Source organism: Verticillium alfalfae, genomic scaffold (assembly GCF_000150825.1).
Source record: "Verticillium alfalfae VaMs.102 supercont1.19 genomic scaffold, whole genome shotgun sequence".
In the NCBI taxonomy this organism is placed as follows: Eukaryota; Fungi; Ascomycota; class Sordariomycetes; order Glomerellales; family Plectosphaerellaceae; genus Verticillium; species Verticillium alfalfae.
This window is the reverse complement of record NW_003315020.1, coordinates 102996-124759: the sequence shown is the minus strand read 5'-3', so window position 1 is coordinate 124759 and position 21764 is coordinate 102996. Positions and strand designations below refer to the sequence as shown.

The 21764-nt window shown below is 53.0% G+C and overlaps 7 protein-coding genes across 7 annotated transcripts; 2 read left to right on the top strand and 5 right to left on the bottom strand.

The window, feature by feature from the left end:
* Positions 1-1138: 1138 nt before the first annotated feature.
* On the top strand, positions 1139-1860 carry VDBG_10128 (hypothetical protein; the record flags this gene model as incomplete). The annotated part of the gene is made up of 2 exons (XM_002999623.1): positions 1139-1198; positions 1315-1860. 2 exons carry the CDS (start codon positions 1139-1141, stop codon positions 1858-1860), a joined length of 606 nt encoding a protein of 201 aa, XP_002999669.1.
* A 3959-nt stretch (positions 1861-5819) lies between these two features.
* VDBG_10127 (predicted protein) lies at positions 5820-7475 on the bottom strand (the record flags this gene model as incomplete). Its single annotated transcript, XM_002999622.1, has 3 exons — positions 5820-5839; positions 5964-6832; positions 7315-7475. The coding sequence occupies 3 exons, from the start codon at positions 7473-7475 to the stop codon at positions 5820-5822; spliced, it is 1050 nt and encodes a 349-aa protein (XP_002999668.1).
* A 4595-nt stretch (positions 7476-12070) lies between these two features.
* VDBG_10126 (predicted protein) lies at positions 12071-12522 on the bottom strand (the record flags this gene model as incomplete). The annotated part of the gene is made up of 2 exons (XM_002999621.1): positions 12071-12371; positions 12515-12522. The coding sequence occupies 2 exons, from the start codon at positions 12520-12522 to the stop codon at positions 12071-12073; spliced, it is 309 nt and encodes a 102-aa protein (XP_002999667.1).
* Positions 12523-13387: 865 nt separating this feature from the next.
* On the bottom strand, positions 13388-14133 carry VDBG_10125 (hypothetical protein; the record flags this gene model as incomplete). Its single annotated transcript, XM_002999620.1, has 1 exon — positions 13388-14133. One exon carries the CDS (start codon positions 14117-14119, stop codon positions 13433-13435), a length of 687 nt encoding a protein of 228 aa, XP_002999666.1.
* A 160-nt stretch (positions 14134-14293) lies between these two features.
* On the top strand, positions 14294-15260 carry VDBG_10124 (hypothetical protein; the record flags this gene model as incomplete). Its single annotated transcript, XM_002999619.1, has 3 exons — positions 14294-14318; positions 14394-14515; positions 14570-15260. 2 exons carry the CDS (start codon positions 14395-14397, stop codon positions 14947-14949), a joined length of 501 nt encoding a protein of 166 aa, XP_002999665.1.
* Positions 15261-15743: 483 nt separating this feature from the next.
* VDBG_10123 (BTB/POZ domain-containing protein) lies at positions 15744-16804 on the bottom strand (the record flags this gene model as incomplete). Its single annotated transcript, XM_002999618.1, has 2 exons — positions 15744-16388; positions 16440-16804. The coding sequence occupies 2 exons, from the start codon at positions 16769-16771 to the stop codon at positions 15800-15802; spliced, it is 921 nt and encodes a 306-aa protein (XP_002999664.1).
* A 2091-nt stretch (positions 16805-18895) lies between these two features.
* Positions 18896-20239, bottom strand: VDBG_10122 (UMTA; the record flags this gene model as incomplete). Its single annotated transcript, XM_002999617.1, has 4 exons — positions 18896-18962; positions 19021-19115; positions 19202-19894; positions 20039-20239. 4 exons carry the CDS (start codon positions 20237-20239, stop codon positions 18896-18898), a joined length of 1056 nt encoding a protein of 351 aa, XP_002999663.1.
* Between the last annotated feature and the right edge of the window lie 1525 nt (positions 20240-21764).

The following is a 21764-nucleotide window of genomic DNA, read 5'->3' as shown; positions in this document are numbered from 1 at the left end:
TCGACACGATTCGCGGTCGAGCCTAGAGCCGTGAAAGAACCAGCATACCTGCCTCTGGTCTGGAGTGTCATCGGCAACATGCCCCGGCAAGTCAAAGATGCCCTGAAAGACGATGCTTCCCCCCCGGATCGCATCCACGCGACGTGACGCCTGGCGGTCATTTGTACACTTGCCTGCAAGCGAGATGCCAAAGCCCAGTAGGATGCAGGCACCGACCGGCCGGAGAGAAAGCAGGCGAGTTTCCCATTTGGCCGCCCGGGGTCCATCCATCGCTCTAGTGTGAGGCACAATCGGCCCCTACAGCCAGGCACCAGTCGGCCAGAGATTTGTCACAGCCTGGACCGAGGACAAAACAGCGGCTAGGGAGCATTATTGGCCAATTGAAGCTCTTATAAGCTGGCCGACCGACATGACCGTCTTTGACGTTTCACCGGCCGCACGGATCACCTCCACAGGCCCCTCTCTTGGTGGCGTTGCGCATGCCGCTTGGCGTTGCTCATGCAGCTTATGCAGCTTGGAAAGTGTTGGATCCACTTTCAGTCGGATGAAGTCAAATACTTAACATCACCGCTCCCCACTGAGCAGGTAGCATTCGATCTCGATCAAGCTTCAACTGCATGCCAGAGAAATGGTCAAACGCGCTCATGATTTTGGCACGCCGAACCGCCAGAAGCGGACAATGTCTCAGGTTTGGATGGCGCCTTCCGATATGCCCGGCCACGCACTAATCTCATAGGAGCTGGCAGAGCACGTACGAGTACAAACAACGACGAACTCGATCACATCATTTCATTGCTTCATGAGGTTGGTCCCAGAGCTTCGTCAGATGATCTGGATGTCAAGTCTGTGGAGTCAACCTCCTCGTGTGTTGGTGGTCACGCAAGACAAGCTTTGGGATTGGGCGCCACTCGAGTCGACATGTCGTGAAGCCCGCGAAGTAGTATACCACTCGACCCAGCCAATGCGTCTGCCTCTTGGTCCCAAAGACAACCCCATAGTTCGCTTTCGACCGAAGTACGACTGCGTCCATTTCGAGTACTGTCCCGACCCGCTACGCTTCGATATCGACCACGACTGCCACTATTCCTTCTCGTGCGGTCTGATCATGAGCTTGCCTTGGCAGTCCCGAAAGAGCCTCATGAGTCCCGACTGCTGGATACTCCTCAGCCGACTTCAACGCACTAGAAAAGAAGTGATAGTGTCTCTTCTAGAGCTCGTCATTAGTGTGCCGTCTCATTATCAAAACACCAGTCGACCCATCTCATCGATATCGCACAGTGGGGAGAGCTGACAGGTCATGAATGCTTCTGGGAGGACTGGGGACCAACCGTGGCGGAAGCGTGGCTGAGCCTTTCGTGGGACTTCGCATCTAGGTCGAGAGCCTGTCTGGATACGCTCGAGATCACGAAGAAGCTGCTCTCTGCGACTTGCTTGGAGAGCGTTCCCGACAGACATACGTTCTGGACCTGGGACCCTTCCAACCCCGAGTCCGAAGCCAGACAATATGTGCTGTGGGAGTACGAAAGGGACGGCAAAAGGATCCGCGTGCCTTACGGGGGATGCCGAAAAGCCGGTATGGAGGCCGACGACATGCTGGACTGGGTGAAGACGGCCTATCCAGCACTGGGCTGGCGTCTCGTTGTGAAGATTCAGGTGGTACCTCGAGCGAAGGACCCACCAAACTCCGGGTTTACAGTGGCCGGACAGGGTGTCATCGACACGCCTCGAAGGACGACGCACCGCCGTGTGGTCGACCTGCTTCGGGCATCAAGTTTCGAGGGTGTCGGGTTCGGTGGGGCCCTACAGCACCGGGAACGGCAGTGCAGCTCAATCCGACCAAGTCGTCAACGATGCGGTTGACCTACGCCGGCCCCCGTGTGAGCGACCGACAGCTATAGCAATGTGAGGATGTATGCTGTTAGAAAGATGAACTGTAGAATGAGAGATGAGATGCGGTCTTGGAAAGGGCGGCCATGCTTTTTCTGCGCCCAAGTCAGTCTCTCAAGGCGGGGGTGGCTGACCGACGAATTCAGCCACCCCCTCCCTGTGGCCTTTCGTTCGCCATCTATCCCGAGGCGCTGGCAAGTTCGGAAACGCGCCCTGGCCGTCAACGAATGCGTTGCGAGGTGGACGGGATGGTCCGGTGAGGGTATAACACCTGGTAGGACAGATAGCAAGGCGAGCTTCCGAGGACTGTTATGGCAAGATGCAAAGAGACCTGCAGTGAGGCCTGCCTTGGTCGACAGCGCAATTTTTTTTCCAGTCTATTCCAAAGTGGCGCAGTGGCAGAGTGGCATATCTCTTGACTGCAGAAGAACAGACATGTGTAGACAGACCGGGCGGCCACCCTGTGATCTTGGCTTTGATAGACTGTACCACGACGAAATGTGGATCACGACGAATGTCACGGCACGTCTGATCAAATAGAGAGTATCGACAGTTCCATGCTCGCCTTCCTGTGAAAAGTACCTGTGACTGAGCTCTAGATGGTGATGCTGGGTGCACGACGGAGTCGCGCTGGAGTGACGCTTCAGGAGAACATGCGAACACCTTTCTCCTAGGCATACCCACGTCTATTTCTTCTATATACGTACTATATCCTGCTTGTTGAAGCGTAAGACAGCTTTCAATCCATCAGTGCCTAATTGCGCACATTAGCACTCTCCAACTAGATAGTGTGTTCTTTCTTGGATTGATGATCGGCAGTTCGGACATCTATTGCGCCGCTTGAGCCAGTCCACCCCGCAGAGCTCGTGAAACTGATGTTCACATGGCAAAAGAACAACATCTTCACCATTTGCCATCTTCTCGAGGCACACAGTACAATCCTCCATGCTGCTCGGGCCAGGCATGTCGCAGCCCACCTTCCTCCGTTCCAGTCTGCTGATGGCGTCCGTTGAAGCTGGAGGCGCTGCGTTGTTGGCACTATCCAACCCAATGCTCTGCCGAAGCCGGGTGACCACCGTATTCGGATCAAGCGATAACAAATTTGGCACAGGAAACATGCCGATAGAGAGGTCAGCGAAGATTGCCGGGCCGAGGATTCCAAGTTGTGCGGGCACGCTAACGATGATCCTGTGCATTCGACAGCCATACCTCAGTAAAGATTTCGGGCAGGGATTCAAGACGGCGAAGCCAAAGGCTCTTTCGACTTACCGGTGGTCTTTTATATTGTCTCTTCCCCTACGTGAATCGAAGAAAGGTCCATGATGAGAAGCTTGGACTTACCTTCGAATGCCGGACAGGAACCTCAACGGGTGATACGCTATGCTGTTCCCGCCATATGCGCGCGTAGACTGGCCACGCTTCCATGGACTTCTCTGATTACGTGCACGATGAAGGAACGAGCAAGTTATGCCAAGTGTAAGATGATTGTATTCCAGGTTGTGGAAGCCGTCGATGTTGCTGTGATTGGGAGGATCGGAGACGCCGTGACCCTCTCTTCGAAAGACCTGTTGTTCCGTTCGCATGGGCTTCCGCCATCGTGGGTTGGCAGAGACTGCCATTTCCGCAAGTCGTCGGCGATGACTGGTGGTTGTTGTCAAACCACGGCCTACGTCGAGGCAACCGCTCTCGAGAGTTTGCCCTATCGGGCTATTGTATAGCGAAGTTGTTGTCTCGCCTCGGTCGATCAGGTTTGCAAGCTCTCGGTCTGTTGACCATATGCTGTGGTTGCTTCGGGATCAACAGCGTGCCTATGGGTCCAGTCAGGTAGGAAGAGTCGGGACGGCCTGTGCGGACCGTAACTCAGCTTGAGCGCGAAAGAACGCGAATCGGCCGACTGGCAAGGGTGAATCGTGATTCGGCCAATCCTCAGAGTACTGTAGGCTGATTACATGTCAGCCTTTCGTTCTTGGCACCTATGGAGCCAGTGCAGACAATACTGGATGGTGCCAGTTCTGGTGAGCCCCATGACAGTACAACGAGGCCTGGTTCTAGACCAAACAGCGGGTAACCCAGCTGAGCTACCAATCAAAAACAGCACTGCGGACAGCCGCCGTCTGATGGAAACAGGAAGCGCCGAGTAGATAGGGGCTGTCAGGAGATAGCGAAACAGGACAGCATCGGACCAAGTACAGCAGATCGGAGAAGGGCATACTGCCTTGAATTTATATCCATGGGAACGAAGGAGCCACTCGTACCATAGTATAGTCCGTTATCACCGACCATCAGTACTGATCTCGGGCTCACACCACAACCGGGTAGCGCGGTCTTTCCCATCACTGTGCAGGTACGATTCGAAGAGCCCGCTTGGCGGGTTTGGATCATGGCCCAAGAGAAGGCGAGGAATAGCTAGCTAGCTAGCGTACGAGAAATAGGCCCAACAGCCCTGTGTATCGCGACCTGTCCTCCCGTGTCCGTCTCCTGGGCAAGGCCCCGCCAGCCATCAGAAACATCCCTTTGTCCCGTGCGCTGCGTCCCCCTTGAGCGACTCCATCCGCGTTTGTTGCCTTATGATGGATACATCTCTTGGCCAAACCGAAACAAACATCGACAGATGTCGAGTAGAGGTTTGCAGACGCGATGCACAGCAGCCTCGCTGGTTATTATACAAGCCTCCGTCGTTGAAATGATCAGAACCAAAGACAGATTTGTGTGCCCGGCTTCACTGGCAATGCCGTGTTTTGTACGCTCTCCCTCTTCATGTGCGCAACGCGACGCTGCTGCAGAGCCTCGAGATGTTCTTTACAGTGGCTCCTTAGTGGCTCGTCTCGCCGTTACTGAGCGGCACACCGGCACACCGGCCCTAACGCCCTTGCCGCTCCGTGGACAGCAGGATCTTGCCAGGCTCAGCACCCGCGCGACTCAGCACGAGCATTGTTGACGATGGTGGGTAGCCGGCAACCGCGAGTGTTGCTTCGGTGCGGCCGTCACAATTCTGCGGATCATCATCCATAACGGGAGTAACGGGAGTAACGGAAGGTGGAGGAGCATCTTCTCCAAGCACCTGACCCACTTTTCCCTACCTTAGGCTGCGTCTGAGCACACCAAACACTCTATTTCCAGTCACCTACGCTGATTTGGCAAGCCGGCTGGATCCTCGGTTGCCATTGCTATTGCACAGCAATGTCGCGGGTGCAACTCTGCCACCAGGCCAGACCCCACCAGTATGCTATGGCGGCCACTGAAGAGGCAACAGTGCTCTTTGCTAACTTTTGCGCTGCAGTGACCTTGCTTTTTCTCATCGATCAAGCAGCCTAGCAGACAACGTCCATTTATTTCGAAGGACCCCGATCTATACTCGCCCGAAACTATGCATTCGGCAACAGGATAGTTCAAGTGTCAGGGCACCGCGGACAGGCTCAAGCAGGACAAGTCAGTGTATGTCCTGAAAGCCGGCCACTCTGGAATAAGCGTTGCACACAGGAAGGGACTGCAGAGGACCGATGCTGCGGCTCAGATATCGGTCGTGGCTCCCAGACATCCTACCACATTCGCTCAGTCCCGGTACTGGGCTCTGCTGGCAAGCCATGCATCATGCCCTGCGCTCGAGATCGAGGACCTTGCTGTGAGCACACTTCACCTTACGATCACGTCCGCTCGTCCTCCACCATTCGAGCATGCATGCTATAGCGACACTCACGAGCGCTGGAAAGACGCAGTCGACGTCAAACACAGCAAACCGAAAAGACTGCGGGATATAAACACTTCAAAGAGCAAGAACTTTTATTCAACGCTGACCCTTGAGGCCCGTGGCCTGTTTATTCCTTCCTGTCGTCTGCTTCCAGGATGCATCTGCTTACTTCTCGTCATACAAAACGAACAGGCCGATCCACCAGCGCTCGAAAATACTTCATAACGAACGCATGAAGACCAAATCAGTCGTGGGGAATGACATCTTTCAGGTATGTCGTCGAACAGAACTTAGGCTCGTTGGGATCAAAATCCTCCGCCGCCCAACGATGTATGTGAGGAGCTGATTGCAGCAGTATACGACATGAAAAAGGGGACGACAGACTCACCGTGCTGGGTCACCATGGATGTTAGCTCTGCGTCGGCCCGGATATGAGGTGCGAACATCTCTTCGAGTTCAAACATCTTCGTATGGAGATTGTCGACGAATTTCCACTGACGGTACAGGGTATCATAAAGCATAAAACCTTGAAATATGAGCAACCCGACGAGTGCGTGGCTGCTGTCTTGTGTGCTCGGCAATCTTTCCAATACTTGAGTGAGCTTTTCGAGTTGAAGACGACGTAGGGCCTTTGAAACTGCCATGTTGACTTGCTTTGCGGGAGTGCCATTGGAGAGAGTCCCTTCTGAGCTAGGACTGGACTCTTTGAGGAAAAGCATGCTGCTCTGGAGGCAATGGGCCACCAAAAGCAGCAGGACGTCGCGGGCGAGAGAATCTGTGCCAGCCTTCCTGAAGATGGTAGTGAGAATTTCTTGAACGATGTGATCGTCGTAAAAACATTTCCCCAAGAACTTTGCAAACGTTGTGGGCTGCAAATGCTCCTTCAGATATTGCTCCAATACGGCGTCTTCAGGGGGGCCTCCACAAAAGGCCGCCGATGATGTTTTGGCTTCCTTGTTGTCCGTGTTTGGTCCGAAAACCAGCCACTTAGCCCCAGTCGGTACCCGGCATGAAACGACTGACACAGTGAGACGTGGGCCGTAATCGTGTGTGAATTGCTGTTGCTCTTGGTCTTTCCCGCCACAGACGCATTCAACGCCATTTGTCTTATCAAGATCATTGAACCAGTCTTGGAAAGCGGAAGCCATGCCGCCCAAGACTTTCTTCTCAATGTCAGAGTCAAAGAACTTGGGCAGATGCGTCTCTGAAGACTGGGGCGTCGTGCGGCACATTGTCGTAGCCCTACGAAAAGCCGTGCTGGGTTTTCAAGGTTACCACAAATCAAAATACTGCGGCTTTGGGTAGATACGTACGCCATCTTCATTGAAAGAATAGGAAAGGAATATCTCTGTGATGAATACGGCCAAGCATTTGATTGTGCAGCGGATCTGAACTATAAGACTTGGAGGCTACGACCAGGCGCGTTTCTCACAAGTCGGCGACGCCTTGGTTCGAGGCTGACCTGGCGAGTGATTCCACGCGATGGCTGCGAGAAAGCCGCCCGGCCAAGGTTGTGTTGGAGCCCAATCGCACTTCTTGACTTGCGGTGTGCAAGGCTATCTACTTGCAACGAACTGTCGTGTCTGCACGCTGGTTGGAATGGACAAGAGAGGCCGGGAGTGGTGGCCCGAATAAACGGCCGCTTTGTGCCAACAGGCACTTTTAGTAGGATGAATCTTCACCGACTGTCTGATTTGCCCCATGGTAACATCAAAGGTGAGGCGGCAAGGCTTCGATACGTGGCATGGCGTTGTGTTGGTGACTGATTGACGCGACCTGTGGCCGCCTGCGACGGCCATCCAGGTGATTTGTTCTCGACTTCGATGTTCTCGATTTCTAGTTGAAGGGCCTTCCTCACAGCCGAATACAACTGTGATATTCGGCGTTGCATGACGGCCATTGTTGTGAGTGCGGGAGGCGTCTATTCATGATGACGCGTCAACAAGGCAATGCGTAGTTTGAAGCCCAACGACAGACATGTCTGCCCGAACAAAAATGACGGCCAGGAAGAATGGTCCTCGCCCTGAGCGGTTGGCCATCACGTTGGTGAGAATGCGGTTGATCGTCGAATGTATCTCCCACAACAGCCACATGACCCATGCTCGACCACAGAAACAATTGTGAAACGGGGCATTGGCCGGGTCAGAGGCTGCGCATTAGGCTCTCACGCGAGCATGCCATGTCAGCCCGCCACCCGCGACAACTGACCCCGACCATTACAATAGCGGGTGCTCCCTCTTGTCGTAGCCCCCCTTGTCATATCCGAGGAGGACGGCGTTGCCATCTCTGCTCTGGTAGCTGCTGTCATGGGCAGAAAGGCGATATACCAGCGGCTACGTACCTGTTTTGGTGGACAAGGAGTCATCCTGGCCTCGCCCACGGGCCACTGCTGGATCTTAAGTGGAAACAAAATTTCCCGAGGCTTGGCAAGCGGACAGACCATCACTGACCGAGGCGTCAGAACACCATGCCTCTTGTGTATACGCGCCAGCAACGACCAGCATTTATTACAGTCATTCATCACTGACTATTAGCCCTAATTCTGGGCTCGCGCCACAACCAGGAAGCGCGGTCTCTCCCGTGACTATGCAGGCGCAATGCAAGGGGGCCCACTTGGCAGCTTGGAACATGGGCCAGGAGACATGCTTGCATGCTCTAATCGTAGGCGCTGGATTGTCCATTGCACGTGCTACCAACCGTCAGTTTGGTGAGCCCAGGCAAGCTCGAAAACAGCGTTTCTCATCTCATGGAGTTTCCATTGCGGGAAGTGTGTCGTTCGGTTGATGTGGAAGCCCCAACTGAGAATGGGAGCGCTCAAAGCATGTCGTCATCTTCCATTACTGCTGACCCTTACAGTTTGGCCATGGCTTATTAACATCGGTAATTTCTCACGCCCAGGCCCATCCTTCAGAAGACTGGATGACAACGCTTCCCGAGAGCTTCCACACGCTTCGCACAGTCACACTGTCCGCGGTGACGAGGAACTCCTTGCTGTTAAGTCCTACGAGCGTCCTCCCCAATTTACCGGCCCCGAATATCCAGACTGGTTCAGCATCAATAGTCAATGGTCCTCCAAGCTCCCCTTCTAGTGCAGTCGGCTTAACATCGCCTCAACCTTTCTTTCTCGTCCGATGGTGCTCCCCCTTCGCCGACTGGGCCGCTGGCTGACCTTAAGATACAGGAAACATCTGGAATCTCCCCTATACATCAATTGTGACTAAGGTTAAAATGTATTTATTAATGGACGCACATGCAGAGGCCAGCCGTCAGAGCGGAATGGCACATGTGGGTTTCAAACGGATCGACCGCCAGCCGGTTTTCTTGTGTATCGGAGTCGATGTTGTATGAGACCTCTGCAGGAGATGACCGGCAGCAGTGAGTTCGGGGGTTGGTGAAGGGGCTTAGGTTCTCGCCTTGAACTCTTTGAATCGGAGCATCAGATAGTAAAGTGGTTGATCAGGGGACGGCAGGAATGGGATTATGGTAGACAAAGATGTCCCAGCGCGCAAAGAGTATGGCTGTTGAGTTTATTGACGAGCAGCTGCCGAGTTTGACAGAAGCAGCGGTGCACTTGGCCGGTACAACGATCCTTCAGTAGAACTAGAAGAATGATGAGTGGCGACTATCAGCCTCTTGGAATACGCCAATCTAAAGTTGCAATCTGCGTTCGCATTACTGCAATTTTCACATCTCCTTTTGCTTTCGGATGGGTGCCCTCTACAACTAGTCTAAGGTTAAGTTAGAGAAGGTATTTAGAAAAGAGACCAGGCGTTAAGCGTCGATTTAGACCGTACTTACCCTTTTCTCACGACAACGATCGCAGGCAATTTTCTTCTTCGCTTGATAGTGGCGATCAAGGCTCGACATAAAGAATGGTAAAGGATCTCGTTGTGCAGGGATATACGCATGCGGAAGCTCCTGGCTACTTGAAACTTCTCCTTGGCCGCCTGCAAGGCCACGTTCAACATGGCCGTCGTCCCCTCGAAGTAAGTAATTCATCCAGCATGCCGACCGCTGCCCTCTTTGATCCTATACATTTCACAATATTGACAAAGCAGCCGTGGTTAGGTTGAGCGGCGCTACGTTGGATGGGTACCAAATGGCCAAGTCATCTGTAGTTGAGTGAAGAAGGAAGCAGTGGGGATTAGTAAAAGAATGAGGGTTAACCACTTTATTCTCGCTTTACTGCAGTTTCGACATCTCCCTCTGCCCCCAGGCAGGCTCCCCTCCACAAAAAATCTAAGTTTCAGTCAGAGAGGTTTTATTAAGAAAGGACCGGGCGTTAAGCTGCGGTTTCGAATGGACTGACATTTCTCTTAAGACAGCTATCGCAGGTAGTCTTCGCCCGCTGACTCCGACTGATTCGACTCAGGTTGTTTACACTTCGAATGGATGCTGTTGACGGAATTATAGCCATCACACTTATGCTCTTCTTGGTATTACATCTAGTCCGCTGTATTTGAGCGATGAGTGGAGTGGTAATAGGGAATAGTAACGAAAGGAAGTAAGTAAAGTGACGAAGTGAAGAGAGGCGATGCCCTCCCTTTCCGGACATACTGGCTTTTCTGCCCACCAACCCGCAGGTATACTCTTTTTTGGACGTCAATAGATCACCAAAAATAGATTACTCTCCCCATGTCGATACGCCCACCAGAAGGCTACAATCGAGTTCAACCTGTAGTAAGGGGCGATGACAGCCGTAGTAGCGCCCCGTCCCTAGGCCCAAGCAGCAACGCGCTTCTCACTTCAAGGCCCGCAGCCCCGGCCATACATGGAAAATTCAGTGGCTGCTACCTTTCCGACCCCTACACCAACGGCTCTAGCTAGTGCCCTGATGACGGGCTCGCCCCTCTTCGGTACGCTTCAGTTCCGGGCTAGAAGGTTACGAAGACACGAGAGGCGTGTCTATCTATATCGGCGTACGGCGTACTAACACGTTTAACAGCAGTCTCAGGTATGAAATTCTTGACATTATACCAGAGAGCGGGTAATGGGAACAGCCGGCGGGCTTCAATAGCGCATTCATGAGTCGTCTGTTTATTATGTTTCGATCACCTCGCAAACGGGCGCAACCACGTAACCTCGACCATCTCCGTAAATCATCGTCCATTTGTGGCACCGTACGGTCCCTGACACGGGAGCATCGCGACGACCTCGATGCTGTTGCTGGCGCCAATATCGTTAACCGACGTGTGGTGTTATTATTAACACCATCGGACCCTTGCCCCTGAAGCCGCCAAGACCCGTTTCTTACCGCCAGTCGTACTGTCGTGTTGCTAGCGTCCGTCCGCTACTCATTCTTGGTCAAGCCTGCTGTATTGCAGCTCAGCCTTGCCCTTAAGAGGCGGTTCGCCAGCGCGCTCCATATGAGCACGGACACTGGTTGCCTTACGGGGAATTACAAAAATCAAGCCGACCAGTCGGCTGGGCCGGATAAGTCCCCATATGCCCAACCATGCATGGGACTATCGTTGGGCGACCCGCGGCCGATTGCCCTGCTTTGATTAGTAAATATGAATAACCTGCACACTTGGGGTCTCGCCAGGTTACAGGCTCCAGGCAGGAAGCATAAACATCATCATTTTGTCATCCATCTGCAGTCTATCCGCACGCACACAGCCAGGGAAGGAACGTCTCTCCAGCCGCGCTTCCCCTTACCATGGCTGTTAGCATTGTAGCCAAGCCTGTTGATAGCTGGAATTGTGAATATGGCCACAACGACAGACCTGGCTCGATGACATGTGCGGGGGCCAACGCGAACGCGGAAACCTACGGCAACCCAAAAAAATATTGCTTAGCCAGTGAGACGAGTCTGTTTTTGATCTCAAGCGGTGACGTTGTTGAATGGGCTTCACAGCTCGCGTGAACCCAATCCTTAGCTAGTGGCTGCGCCTAAGAGCTCTGGATCATTGATTCGGTGTTGCGGGTTGTATTGGGTCTATTCTTCTAAGAGTGAGGGTTCTGCTGCCGGAGCAGAGAACCCCTTTTTGTCTGTTCGGTTGATCACGTGAACTGAGTCCACGTGATCCTCCGATCAAACAAAGCTATCTTATCTACCTGGTTCAACAGACGTATCTAACAAAGTAGCCAGAGCAGCTCAAGGCAAATTGAGTCTCAACAATAATGTCATCCTCGCGAAGCAAGACAGTGAAACTGAGTCAGGAGTATTTGATGACCCCTACATGCAGCACGTTATTCAGATCAAGGATGGACTGCGAAGCTTGGCGAGACCAGATGACCGCTGTGATCCATTCAAGGCGTTGGAGATGCCGAGACAAGGCGGCTCTCGCTGCACTAAAATGAAGGACAGCCTGTTCGTAGGCGCAGATTCGCGTAGAATTCGAGAGCATCTGCATTAGGAACACACGTGGGACGGACAAGGCGAGCCGTGGAGGAAGGGTCTCTATTACCAGCAAGTTTTAGGGCGTAATATCGGGTTGTCTCTTTGTGGTCTGACTCCTTCCCGAAGTTTTAGCGGACCCCGTCACGTATCAATCAACGAGGTGTGATATCACGACCGGCGGTCAATGACAGTCCAGCCCGCCTCAGGATTCGAACCGGGACCTTTCCATGAGTAGTCTTCTTATCGCAGAAGTCATGCATGTATTCGACAATGAGTGCCTTGCCATGCTTGCTGAGATCCTCACACTTCTTCTTCAGCCGTGGCAGCATGGCAAAGACGAAGTTGGGGTACCGGCCGGATTTGGGGGTCGTGGCACCCTCGGCGGTCGTGAATTTCCACCATACATTGGAGATGGCAGATGGGTTTATCGTCGTTTCATCGAGGCCAACTGTGCTATATCACCCTTCTTCTGAGAAAACTCTCACATCAACCAAACCGTTCAACACTGCCAATAATTGTTGGTTAATATCCGAGTCCGGTTCGCGTCCTTTAGTCAGTCATGCCTGCACAAGATATTGTAGATTGGAAGCACTGACTGTGTCATTGAATCATCTTGGATCCCGGCCAAGTCCCAGCCCAGGAAGTCAGGCAACCCACTGCCATCGCGACTGGCACGTTCTACACCGCGTGAGACTGCGGGGCACAGTTGATGGGTCAAAGTTCACTCGCATGCGACTTCGCTCCGCTGTGGGCCACGGCTGCCGATAACGACAAACGTGCGCAAAGCGCGGAGGTGAGACAGTGGTGTCTTCGTCGACGCCGGTCAGGGTGATGATTTAAATTGAACAAACATGCCCGAGGCTTGTGGAAACATGGGGTGCGGAACTCGATTCAATCTGGCCGAGAAATAAGGTCTGAGGAAACTATACGACTCTGTCCCTCGATGCGTCTACGTTCTGCACCCTCCAATTCTACAGAATTTCGCCATATTTCACGACCATCCGCCGTGTACAAGTATCATACTGTCCCTCCAAATTATAGCTAAGATCAGTATAGCATTCAGCACAACAGACTTGCCTCTAAATCGACAATGATCCCTTCGCCTCTGCGTACCCGTACTCAGCGTACCCGTACTCAGCGCTTTCCACGCCACCAAACCCCAATGCCTTGATGCCGCCATTTCTTCACCTAGGCGTCTCGCTGTTCCGAGAAAGCCTGGGTCGGGCTGCCGTCGGCTGGGATAGAGTCCTGTCGCCGCCCATCTTCAATCACGGCGGATACTGACGGCTGCGCTGAGCTCCCGGTTGTGGATGGAACTCGGGGCTGCCCTGACTGTGGTGGCTTTCCTCCAGAACAATCTGACGTGTTCGACTTGCCGACTATCTGTCCCTTCAGTGCTTGTGTCGGGCTGCGGACCCCAAGTCCCAAAGTCCGTCCAAGTTGTACTTGAGGAGGAGTTGGCCCCTGATCCCACCCGAGACGCGTCCTACCACCGTCTGAGGAAGGTTCTGGTCCTAGAGGGTTGTGATTTGGTCGAAAATCGACTGTGTAGGCGGGTTCGAGTTTGGGGCGCTGGGCTGGCACCGCTTCTCTGACGCCAAAGGCATGGACTCTCTTGGTGGGTGGTTCGCTGCCCGCTCGGTGAATTTTGTAATCTTGTCCGAGTCCAGCCCAAAAAGGTTTTCAAGTCTCTCTACGATCGACTCCGGTTCCATGCCCCCGAGTTCCGTGTCGCTTTCGGAGCTCTCGTCTTCAGAAGTCGAGGCAGGAAGTGCTGGCAATATGTCGTAGAAGCGAGCGAGGTAATTGAGTAGGCGCTTCTGGGATGGCATTGTCGGGGTTCTGAGCGAATAGAGCTCCTTGACGTCGCGAGGAAAGAAATCAGGCTCCAGGATCATGCCAGATGGCGCGAGAATGGAGAGGGTGTCGATGCGGGTGGTCGGGTTCTTGATTGCTCGATTCCGCATATACGCGCGTGTCTGTCGGGTCTGCACCTGGAGCTGTTGGCCTTGGACCTGGAGCTGTTTCAGAATGGCTTCAACGATATCCAGGCGTTTATCTATGCCCGTTCGTATCATTTCGAAGTCATATCGAAAGTTAGTAAACTCTTGCTGCGTCAAGTAGAGCGTGTTGCCGGGCGGTGACATGGCGCAAGCTGAGGCAGCGGAGGCAGCGGGTGTGCCAACGCAGCGATTGAGCATGATGATATGATCGCGACGCATTCGTATCACAGTCAGGTGGAGGCGGGTAATGGAATACTGGTGCACGTGACTCTTGTACCTGGAAAATAGATGATCCGTGAGGTTTATAAATCCACAATAAACAGTGGGTCGGTTCTCACGCCACATCCGCTGTTGCAGCCTCTGTTTTCGAGTAGCCTCCATGTCCTGAACAAAATTTGTAAGTTTTCACAATCCGCAACCTTGAGTGGCGTCTGTAACTTTCTCGCCTGGCTTAACCCCCTTTCCTTGGCAGCATGCCGTGTTCTTGGTGCTATAAACATAATTTGTCCTGTCGGACAGGTCCTGATTCATCTCGCTGTGCTGTTTGCATAAAGCGGGGTCGATCATGTGACGGACTAGCCACTTCGTCGACAAGTGAGTGACTCCTCTCGCGTGACCGCATATCTGGTACTGACGATTGCTACGTAGTAACAAGATATTCCACAGTAGTGGAGGATCTAAAGCGTCAGGAAGACCAAGCCGAAGCGAAGCTCAGCGAACTTCAAGAACAGTTAGCCGCTGCTGTGGCTCGCTTGTCCCGGCTACGCAAGACTAGAAAGGCGACCGAGGACCGTATGAATCAGCTATTCGCTCGATCGATGGCAGAGCTAGACGAGGAGGATAATTGCCTCCCTCCAGAAACGGTTCAGACTCGAATTATTAATGACCGGGCGGAATGGGGCCCGCCGGATGAGATTGACTGGTCTAAATACGGGTTTGACACGGGCTCATCACCCGAGTTTCCTGTATATCCACCTAAGTCGCCTTTACCATGCGACTCCTCTCAACCTGGTTCGCCAGGTTTATAATTCCAACAACCCTTACCGCCCATCATTCTTAATGAAAGGTCCCCCCCCGGAGGTGGCTTGCCCATCGCTCATCAGTCTCCCCCTGATTCTGTATCGGGTGATACAGTAATGCACTCAAGACCTCGCTCTATGAATTACACAGCGTCTAGCCTCTCATCGTATTCTTGGTATTGGGTTCTGCACCACATGACACATACACACTCTTGGGTAAGTGCCTACTGTAACTGCTGCGCCCAACCGCTGTAATAACGGATGAGTGATCCCGCCGAGCATGTATTCAAATGTACGTCTGTTAGACAACCTTTCTAAGGAAATCATGGACAGGCTCAGAGTATCGTCCATTGCAAACCTTCATCATCCATGATTCGCGAAAGGTAAGGACTTCTGTCATGAGGGACCTGCGGAGCCACGGATCGGCGGGGCTGGTTAGGGACAAGGGACTACGAGGCGTATATATGAGGGTTGCGGAGGGCCCTCCTAGCTTGAGAGGGCTAGAATTCAGATGTATACCTAACGATTGACCGCGGATATCACCTGTGCAAAACCTCTTCATTATGCTCAACCCAACGCTCTGACAAGACGTGCAATATACTCTTACGACCTGGTAGCTTGCAATGGTTTTTGCTGCCCCAGTATCATCCAGAGGCAGCATTTCTTACACGAGACGCTGGAAAAATGGGGCGGCATGTGTCGAAAGTGCACAACAAAACACCGAAGATATGAAGGTAAACAGCAGCCAGCCACGTTGAAGCCACGCAGACTGCAGGCTTCCTTTGCCAAGGTTGAGCCGCTGTTCAGGATCGCATTGTATCAAATTTGTACTGTAGTAATGGCGTGAATATCCGTCAATCTAATGCCAATGACCCCGAGCGCGTACATGGAGGAGTAGATCATAGACCAGGTCCGTGTGACACATCATCGTTGTCTTCCCAACTTCGAGATCTAGGTATTTTGGGTTGGCATACAAGACCTTAACCACCGTATCTCGCATCTCCCGAACCGCTTCTACAGTGGACGTATAGACGTACTCTGCCACAGAGAAGAATTCATCGTGGCAAAGCTTTGATGAAGATGAAGTGAGTTCTTTGAATTTAGCAAGAGACAGCGCCTTCAGCCCTTCAATGCTGTACATCTCCGCGAGCGCAAAGATCTTAGCGTGGTGCATCAGGCAGTCCCTTCCTGAGGGCGAAGATTCATCCGACAGCACCAGCGAAGTCGTATCATAGTTCGACTTGTAGAAGTACTGGACCATACAGTCCACCGCCGTTGGATCGTCCTCAACAAGGCTGATGCTTGGTTTTTCGCCTTGAGTGTGCCACTGGGGGCTGCATTTTGTGGCGAAAACCCTAGAGCGCGAACAGACAACCAACCTGTGGACTTGATATTCTCCTTTGGACGTAGAGATCGTCAGATCCGAGTGCTCCCCAGTGAGCAGCAAGCTACAATGCCAGCATTAGAGCGACGTCTGGGAGATCGCTCAAGCAACATACCTTTGAATCTCGCTCAGGAAGTCTGCTTGATCCTTCTGAACTATGGCCATAACTGGTGTGGCGACGGGAGGCGTTGGTTTGGTTTCTTTGAACAGGTCTGGAAATCTCCTCTGAGCTATGGAGTCCGAAATGAATATGCCGTCCGCAAGCAGGTCTTGGAGGATTCGGACAAGCTCGTCGTCTGAGTAGGTTGCAACCTGGAGGTAATTTGCTTCGACTACTTTGCGGATAGCCTTCTGCTTCCGTAAGCAGGAATTCTCGTATTGCCCAAAGACTCTCCTGCAGGCCGTGGAGCGATAGACGCGGATCCGGTCATCTCGTGAGACCTCCATTTGTGATTGAGGAGGGACATCGTGTTGTGCCACAACTGACCATATGTTGTTGTGTGCACGGACCGCATGTTGGCAAGACGACCCAGCCTTGCCAGTACTTCAAGACATGATGTAATTATGACTCCCCTCTAGTGGTCGGGACGGGCACACAGCGAGCGACCGTAACGACATGTGCTACAGTACCACAACAACGCGCCTCGGACGCATTACTAGATCAGAAGTAGATAAACGTGAGCGTCACAAAGTTGAATCCCGGGTTTGGCGCGCGTCCATGCCGGGGCTATTGCGGACAGATAACAATCCATAAACCCAATTCATCTTAAAGACGAATGAGCCTCCACCAGCGACACCGAGTCAGTGATGGGACGCGGAAAGCACAGTGATGGTGGGTCAGCGTTAAGGGTATTTCAGGCGGAGACGTTGACACTGGCCGATTGATGTAGGCCGCAGATCAGATACGTCGCTGCGATAAGGCCGACAACGACAAGGAGAAAGCCCTGCCGACCGTGACACCAACACCGTTGACGCCACTGTGGCTAGCGGCATTTTCGACACCACCCACCGCAACCACCACGACAGCGGCGGTCATATCATGAACAAGATGTCCTCGGATGTGTACAGTATCACGGCGGTGTTAAACTAGACTTTCAGGCGTTCCGCAACGGTGAGGGCACGTGGGGCACTCTATACTGCGTTGGCCGTGGTGTTATTTGGGCTTGCTGTTGCTTCAATTGACGTGATGTTTGAAAGTAGGGTGATCGTACGTGGCATGTCTTCGAGTAGGATCGCGTTTAGATTAGCGACGAATGACAGCCGGCTGATTGGGAAGAACCGCAAGCCCCCTTTATCTTGAGAGGAAGATGGTATAAAGCAGGGAACCCGGTCGCCAGAGGCAGAGGACGAGTGGCGTAATTTGATGGGACGCTCTCTGTGCTGGCCTTCGACAGAAGCCGGGCAACGTTTCCGTGCTGAAGAGCGACGACTTTTTAAGTGCTCCAGTGGTAAAAGAGTACCGTGGTCTCCGCTGTGGCCTTCGAGAAGAGTAGAAAAAGTGCAATGGAGTTTTTAGATCGTTTGCAAGGCCAGTCGGTATCTGGTACTTTGTTGCAGCAAGGCTTTGTATCAAGCGGCGTGTGATGGTTTTGCTGTCAGGCATACCGGAAGGAGGAAGAAGGTTGCCAAGGGTGCAACGCAGACCACTGTTATGCTGTTCTCGCGCAGCGGTGAACAGACGCTTGGTCAACTCAACGGGAGACATTTGGAGAACCATCGTTGGAGTAGCTTCTCGACGCGATGGTGGCAATTTGGGACTCTCCCTCCGGAGCTCGACGGACCAGCGCTTCGAGAATGGCTCCCATCGTCGGCAGCTCCACGGCTTTGGTTGGCATAGCAGGATGAAGGAGCCCAGCTCATATGGGTCAAGATGCGGCGACTTTTTGGTTCTACTCATATTCCATTCTCGGATCTACAATTTCTCGAAAATCACAGCGGTTCAATTGCTTACTGATGCCTAAGGTCTACAAAGAGACTGCCAGGCGGAGGCTAGCGAATATTTAATGTCATCCCTACACCAGTGCATCTCACATCTAATCCTAGAACTCTGTCCGAAACTTGCTGTGTTCGGCCACCAATAAAAAGTAGTCCAGAACCCAAGCTGCAAAGCCCGCTCCTTCTTGACAAGACGTCAGTCGTAGAAAGGCCACCCGTCTCCAAATTCAATGTCAAGCTCTTGGGGAAATGTCTTCCTCCGACATACGAGATGCCCGAGAGTCTCTTCAGTTGATAATTCAGACTTACGGTAAAACCAGAGTCGTTCCCTTCACCAAGGCGTGTAGTAACATATCGCCAGGAGTCGGAAGTCTCAGGCCAGTCGTACGCCCAGACGCTCACGCGGACCCTTAGATTCGCATGGAGCATTCATGCGGCAGGACGACATTCATCTCAAAAGGGTCGATCATACGGTTAAAAAAGCGTAATAGAATATAGGTAATGTCACTATTTATCGCTTTCCAGTCTAAAAAAATTGCTTCCGCTGACGAAGATGCAAATACGCAACATTGCAAGCTGTCGCCAGCAACCTGAGTGCTGCGTGAGAGCAAGACTGACTAAGGGAGCTCTTGAGAATTAATGAATCCCGCACAGGGGCAACCTGCTACTCGGCCGCCAAGGGTTTGCGACCTTGAAATTAGGTCTAGGAAGGGGTGTCAGTTCGACCGTGTTACAATTGCGTGCGGAGAATGAAGACTTACACGATGTAGTACGGTCGCAGTTTCACATCACGAATGGCCTTCCTCATATTGGCGACCAGAAGCAGGATCTCGATGTATTCCCAGCCCATGATTTCCTTCAACAGGAACAGGGCAAATCCCTCTAGGCTCTCCTCTAGGAAAGCAAGGTTGTAGATGCCAACCTCCTTCAGGCGGGGATCACTGCTCCAGCCGCCACAGGGGAGCCGGTAATCCTTGACAACAATATTCTCGAAGCCAGCCTGCTCCATGTAGCGCTTCTGCGTCCATCGAGACCGATCTTAGCCGTCTTGCCGAGCCGGTCCATGGCCTCGGTGAAGACTTGGCCCCACTGCTTGAAGACGTGTTTCGGGTCATCGCGCACCGAAGGTGCATCGCTGCACAGGCTGATGGTGAATTCGAAGTTCTCCAGATAACCACCAGGCTTGAGCGCCTTGAAGGCCTCGCCGTAGAGCTTAGGCCAGTCGGCTATGCTGCCGTAAAGGGCACGGATGTGGATCAGGTCGAAACTCGCGGGCGGGTACGTCCACTCCAGCTGGGCGTCATCAATGTGGAACTTGCAGTTGGGTGGCACCCAGAAAGGCTGGATGGGGCTGATGTCGAAGCCGGTAACTTCGGCGGCTGGGTGAGCGTCGGCGACATCAATGGCCCAAATTCCGGTGCCGGTACCGACATCAAGTACGCGCTTGGGCTCGTCAATTGGTGCCTCATAGAGCTTATCGCCGAGAAGCAGCGTAATGAAGTGATGAGCTATATCAAGGCCGTCATTCTGGCGGTCGTCGTTGGGGCCGTCGACTTGTAGCTCTGGAACGTACGGCAATGGAGCTGGCGGTACTCGAGCATGCTGCTCGTCAACGAAGCCGTCGATGAAACGAAACTACAGCACGAGTGAGCTATAGACTCGGCGAAATGGAGACTGTCCGTGCTACCTTTCATTATCGATACCTTCGTCACTATCAATATCCGACTCTTCCTGCGCCACACAGTTAGAGCAGCACTAAGATGCTGATTGAGGCCTTACGAAAGGGACTTGATCTGCCGTGATATGCTCCTGTTCGTTGGCTTGCTCGACAACCTGCTCTAGGTTCGCTGGGCTTCCTGGGGCGTCGGAACTGGGCGATCGCGGAGATTTGGGCGACCGAGGAGATCTCGGTGAGGGAGATTTCTGGTAAGATGGACCGGGAGGTGGGGAGGTGGCCGAAGCCTCCAGGCTTGCCGACATAGTAAGGAGATTCCGGGTGTGGTTTAGCTGCGTGAGATTGTTCCACCGGAGAAAATGACTGGATTCGACGGAACGGGACGAAAACCTATGCTCGAACCAGATGAATCCAGTAATGGCGAGGGAGTCGAGAGCTCAGAGGCGTCAGGCGCGTGAGTAGGGTCAAGGGAGGATGCGAGTGCGGATCTAGCCACGAGAGGGCAGATGCCTTGGCATGACACATATCGAGTACCAACAGACCCAAAAAAGCAAACCCCGCCCTCGAGTCGGTCGCCCTATCATGCGTGGCTTGTCTGGAACACGGGCTCGTACTTGATGGGAGACACTGACGTGATTGGCTTTTGCGCCCATGACCATGTCTGGCTCTCCATTCCGCTCCCCCCGTTCGCCCTACGCCGAATCTGAAAAACATCCTGGGCATGGCGCGCTGAGGGACTATGAGGCCACTTGACGAATGGTCATGTACGTCGTCGGGACTCAATGTGTCCGATATGCGGCGAACGCTGTAGCTCCGCCATGCCGTCACCTTGACAAATTGGGAGATCGTCCCTCACTATCAGTATCTACTCGCGTCCGCAGGTGCGAAACATGCTTACTCTATAACTTCGACATAAACACGCATAGACCAACCACCCCACATAGTACAAGTTGTCGTCAAGTTTGTAGTACACGCCTACTATGTGACCGAGCATCGGGGCGCATCACTTCCTTACCGACACTCCTTTGGGAATGCTACACATGCACGATGTGGCACAAAAGGCGGCGGCTACTTCTTGGTCGCCATCAAGTTTCCCCTCATCTCTCCGTTTGCTTGATTGGCCAAACGATGGAACTGTGCTGTTGGAGCCAACTAACCTCTGGGTGTATTTGATAGCTTGAGACCCGGCGACTGTTTCGTTCTGGCCAACGACCTATATCTCTCGCCCTTGCCGGATAAGCCTTCCACAAGTTAAGCTCATCTTCATTAGTTTGCGATCTATGTATGCCTTATCTCTGTTATAGGGAAGAAGGGGGGTTAAGGTAAAGACGAGATGCTTACAAGGTGCAGATCATGGCTTCCGGCCCCATCCAAGTCCTTGTCAATGCCTGTGACTTCAGAACGGGGTATCGCTCTGATGGGTCCTCCTACCGATATAAGAGCTGGGATTGCGAGCAGGCGACCTGCAAATACTCAAGCAACTATGTCGCACCTCAGTAGGATGGGGCTTGTGACGAGAGCATCGCCTCCCAGAATGATGCCGAGGACGGTGGAACTGGGTAGGAACGGATAGGCTATCTCAACTACACACAACAGAGAGCGGACAATCAACCACGAGGTTTCGTAGTCTCGATAGATTCGAATAGTCATTGTCCGGAACAGCAAGCTTGGACGTGAGTTCCCAGCCCGGCGTGCATGTCTTGGGACCCAACTCCATACCTTCGTGCTCGCAGGAGTCAAAGTCAGTAATTACGACACCGTCATTGTCGTCGACCATGATGTTGCTGGGGTTCAGGTCATTGTGGATCAAAACCTAACGAATGCAAATGG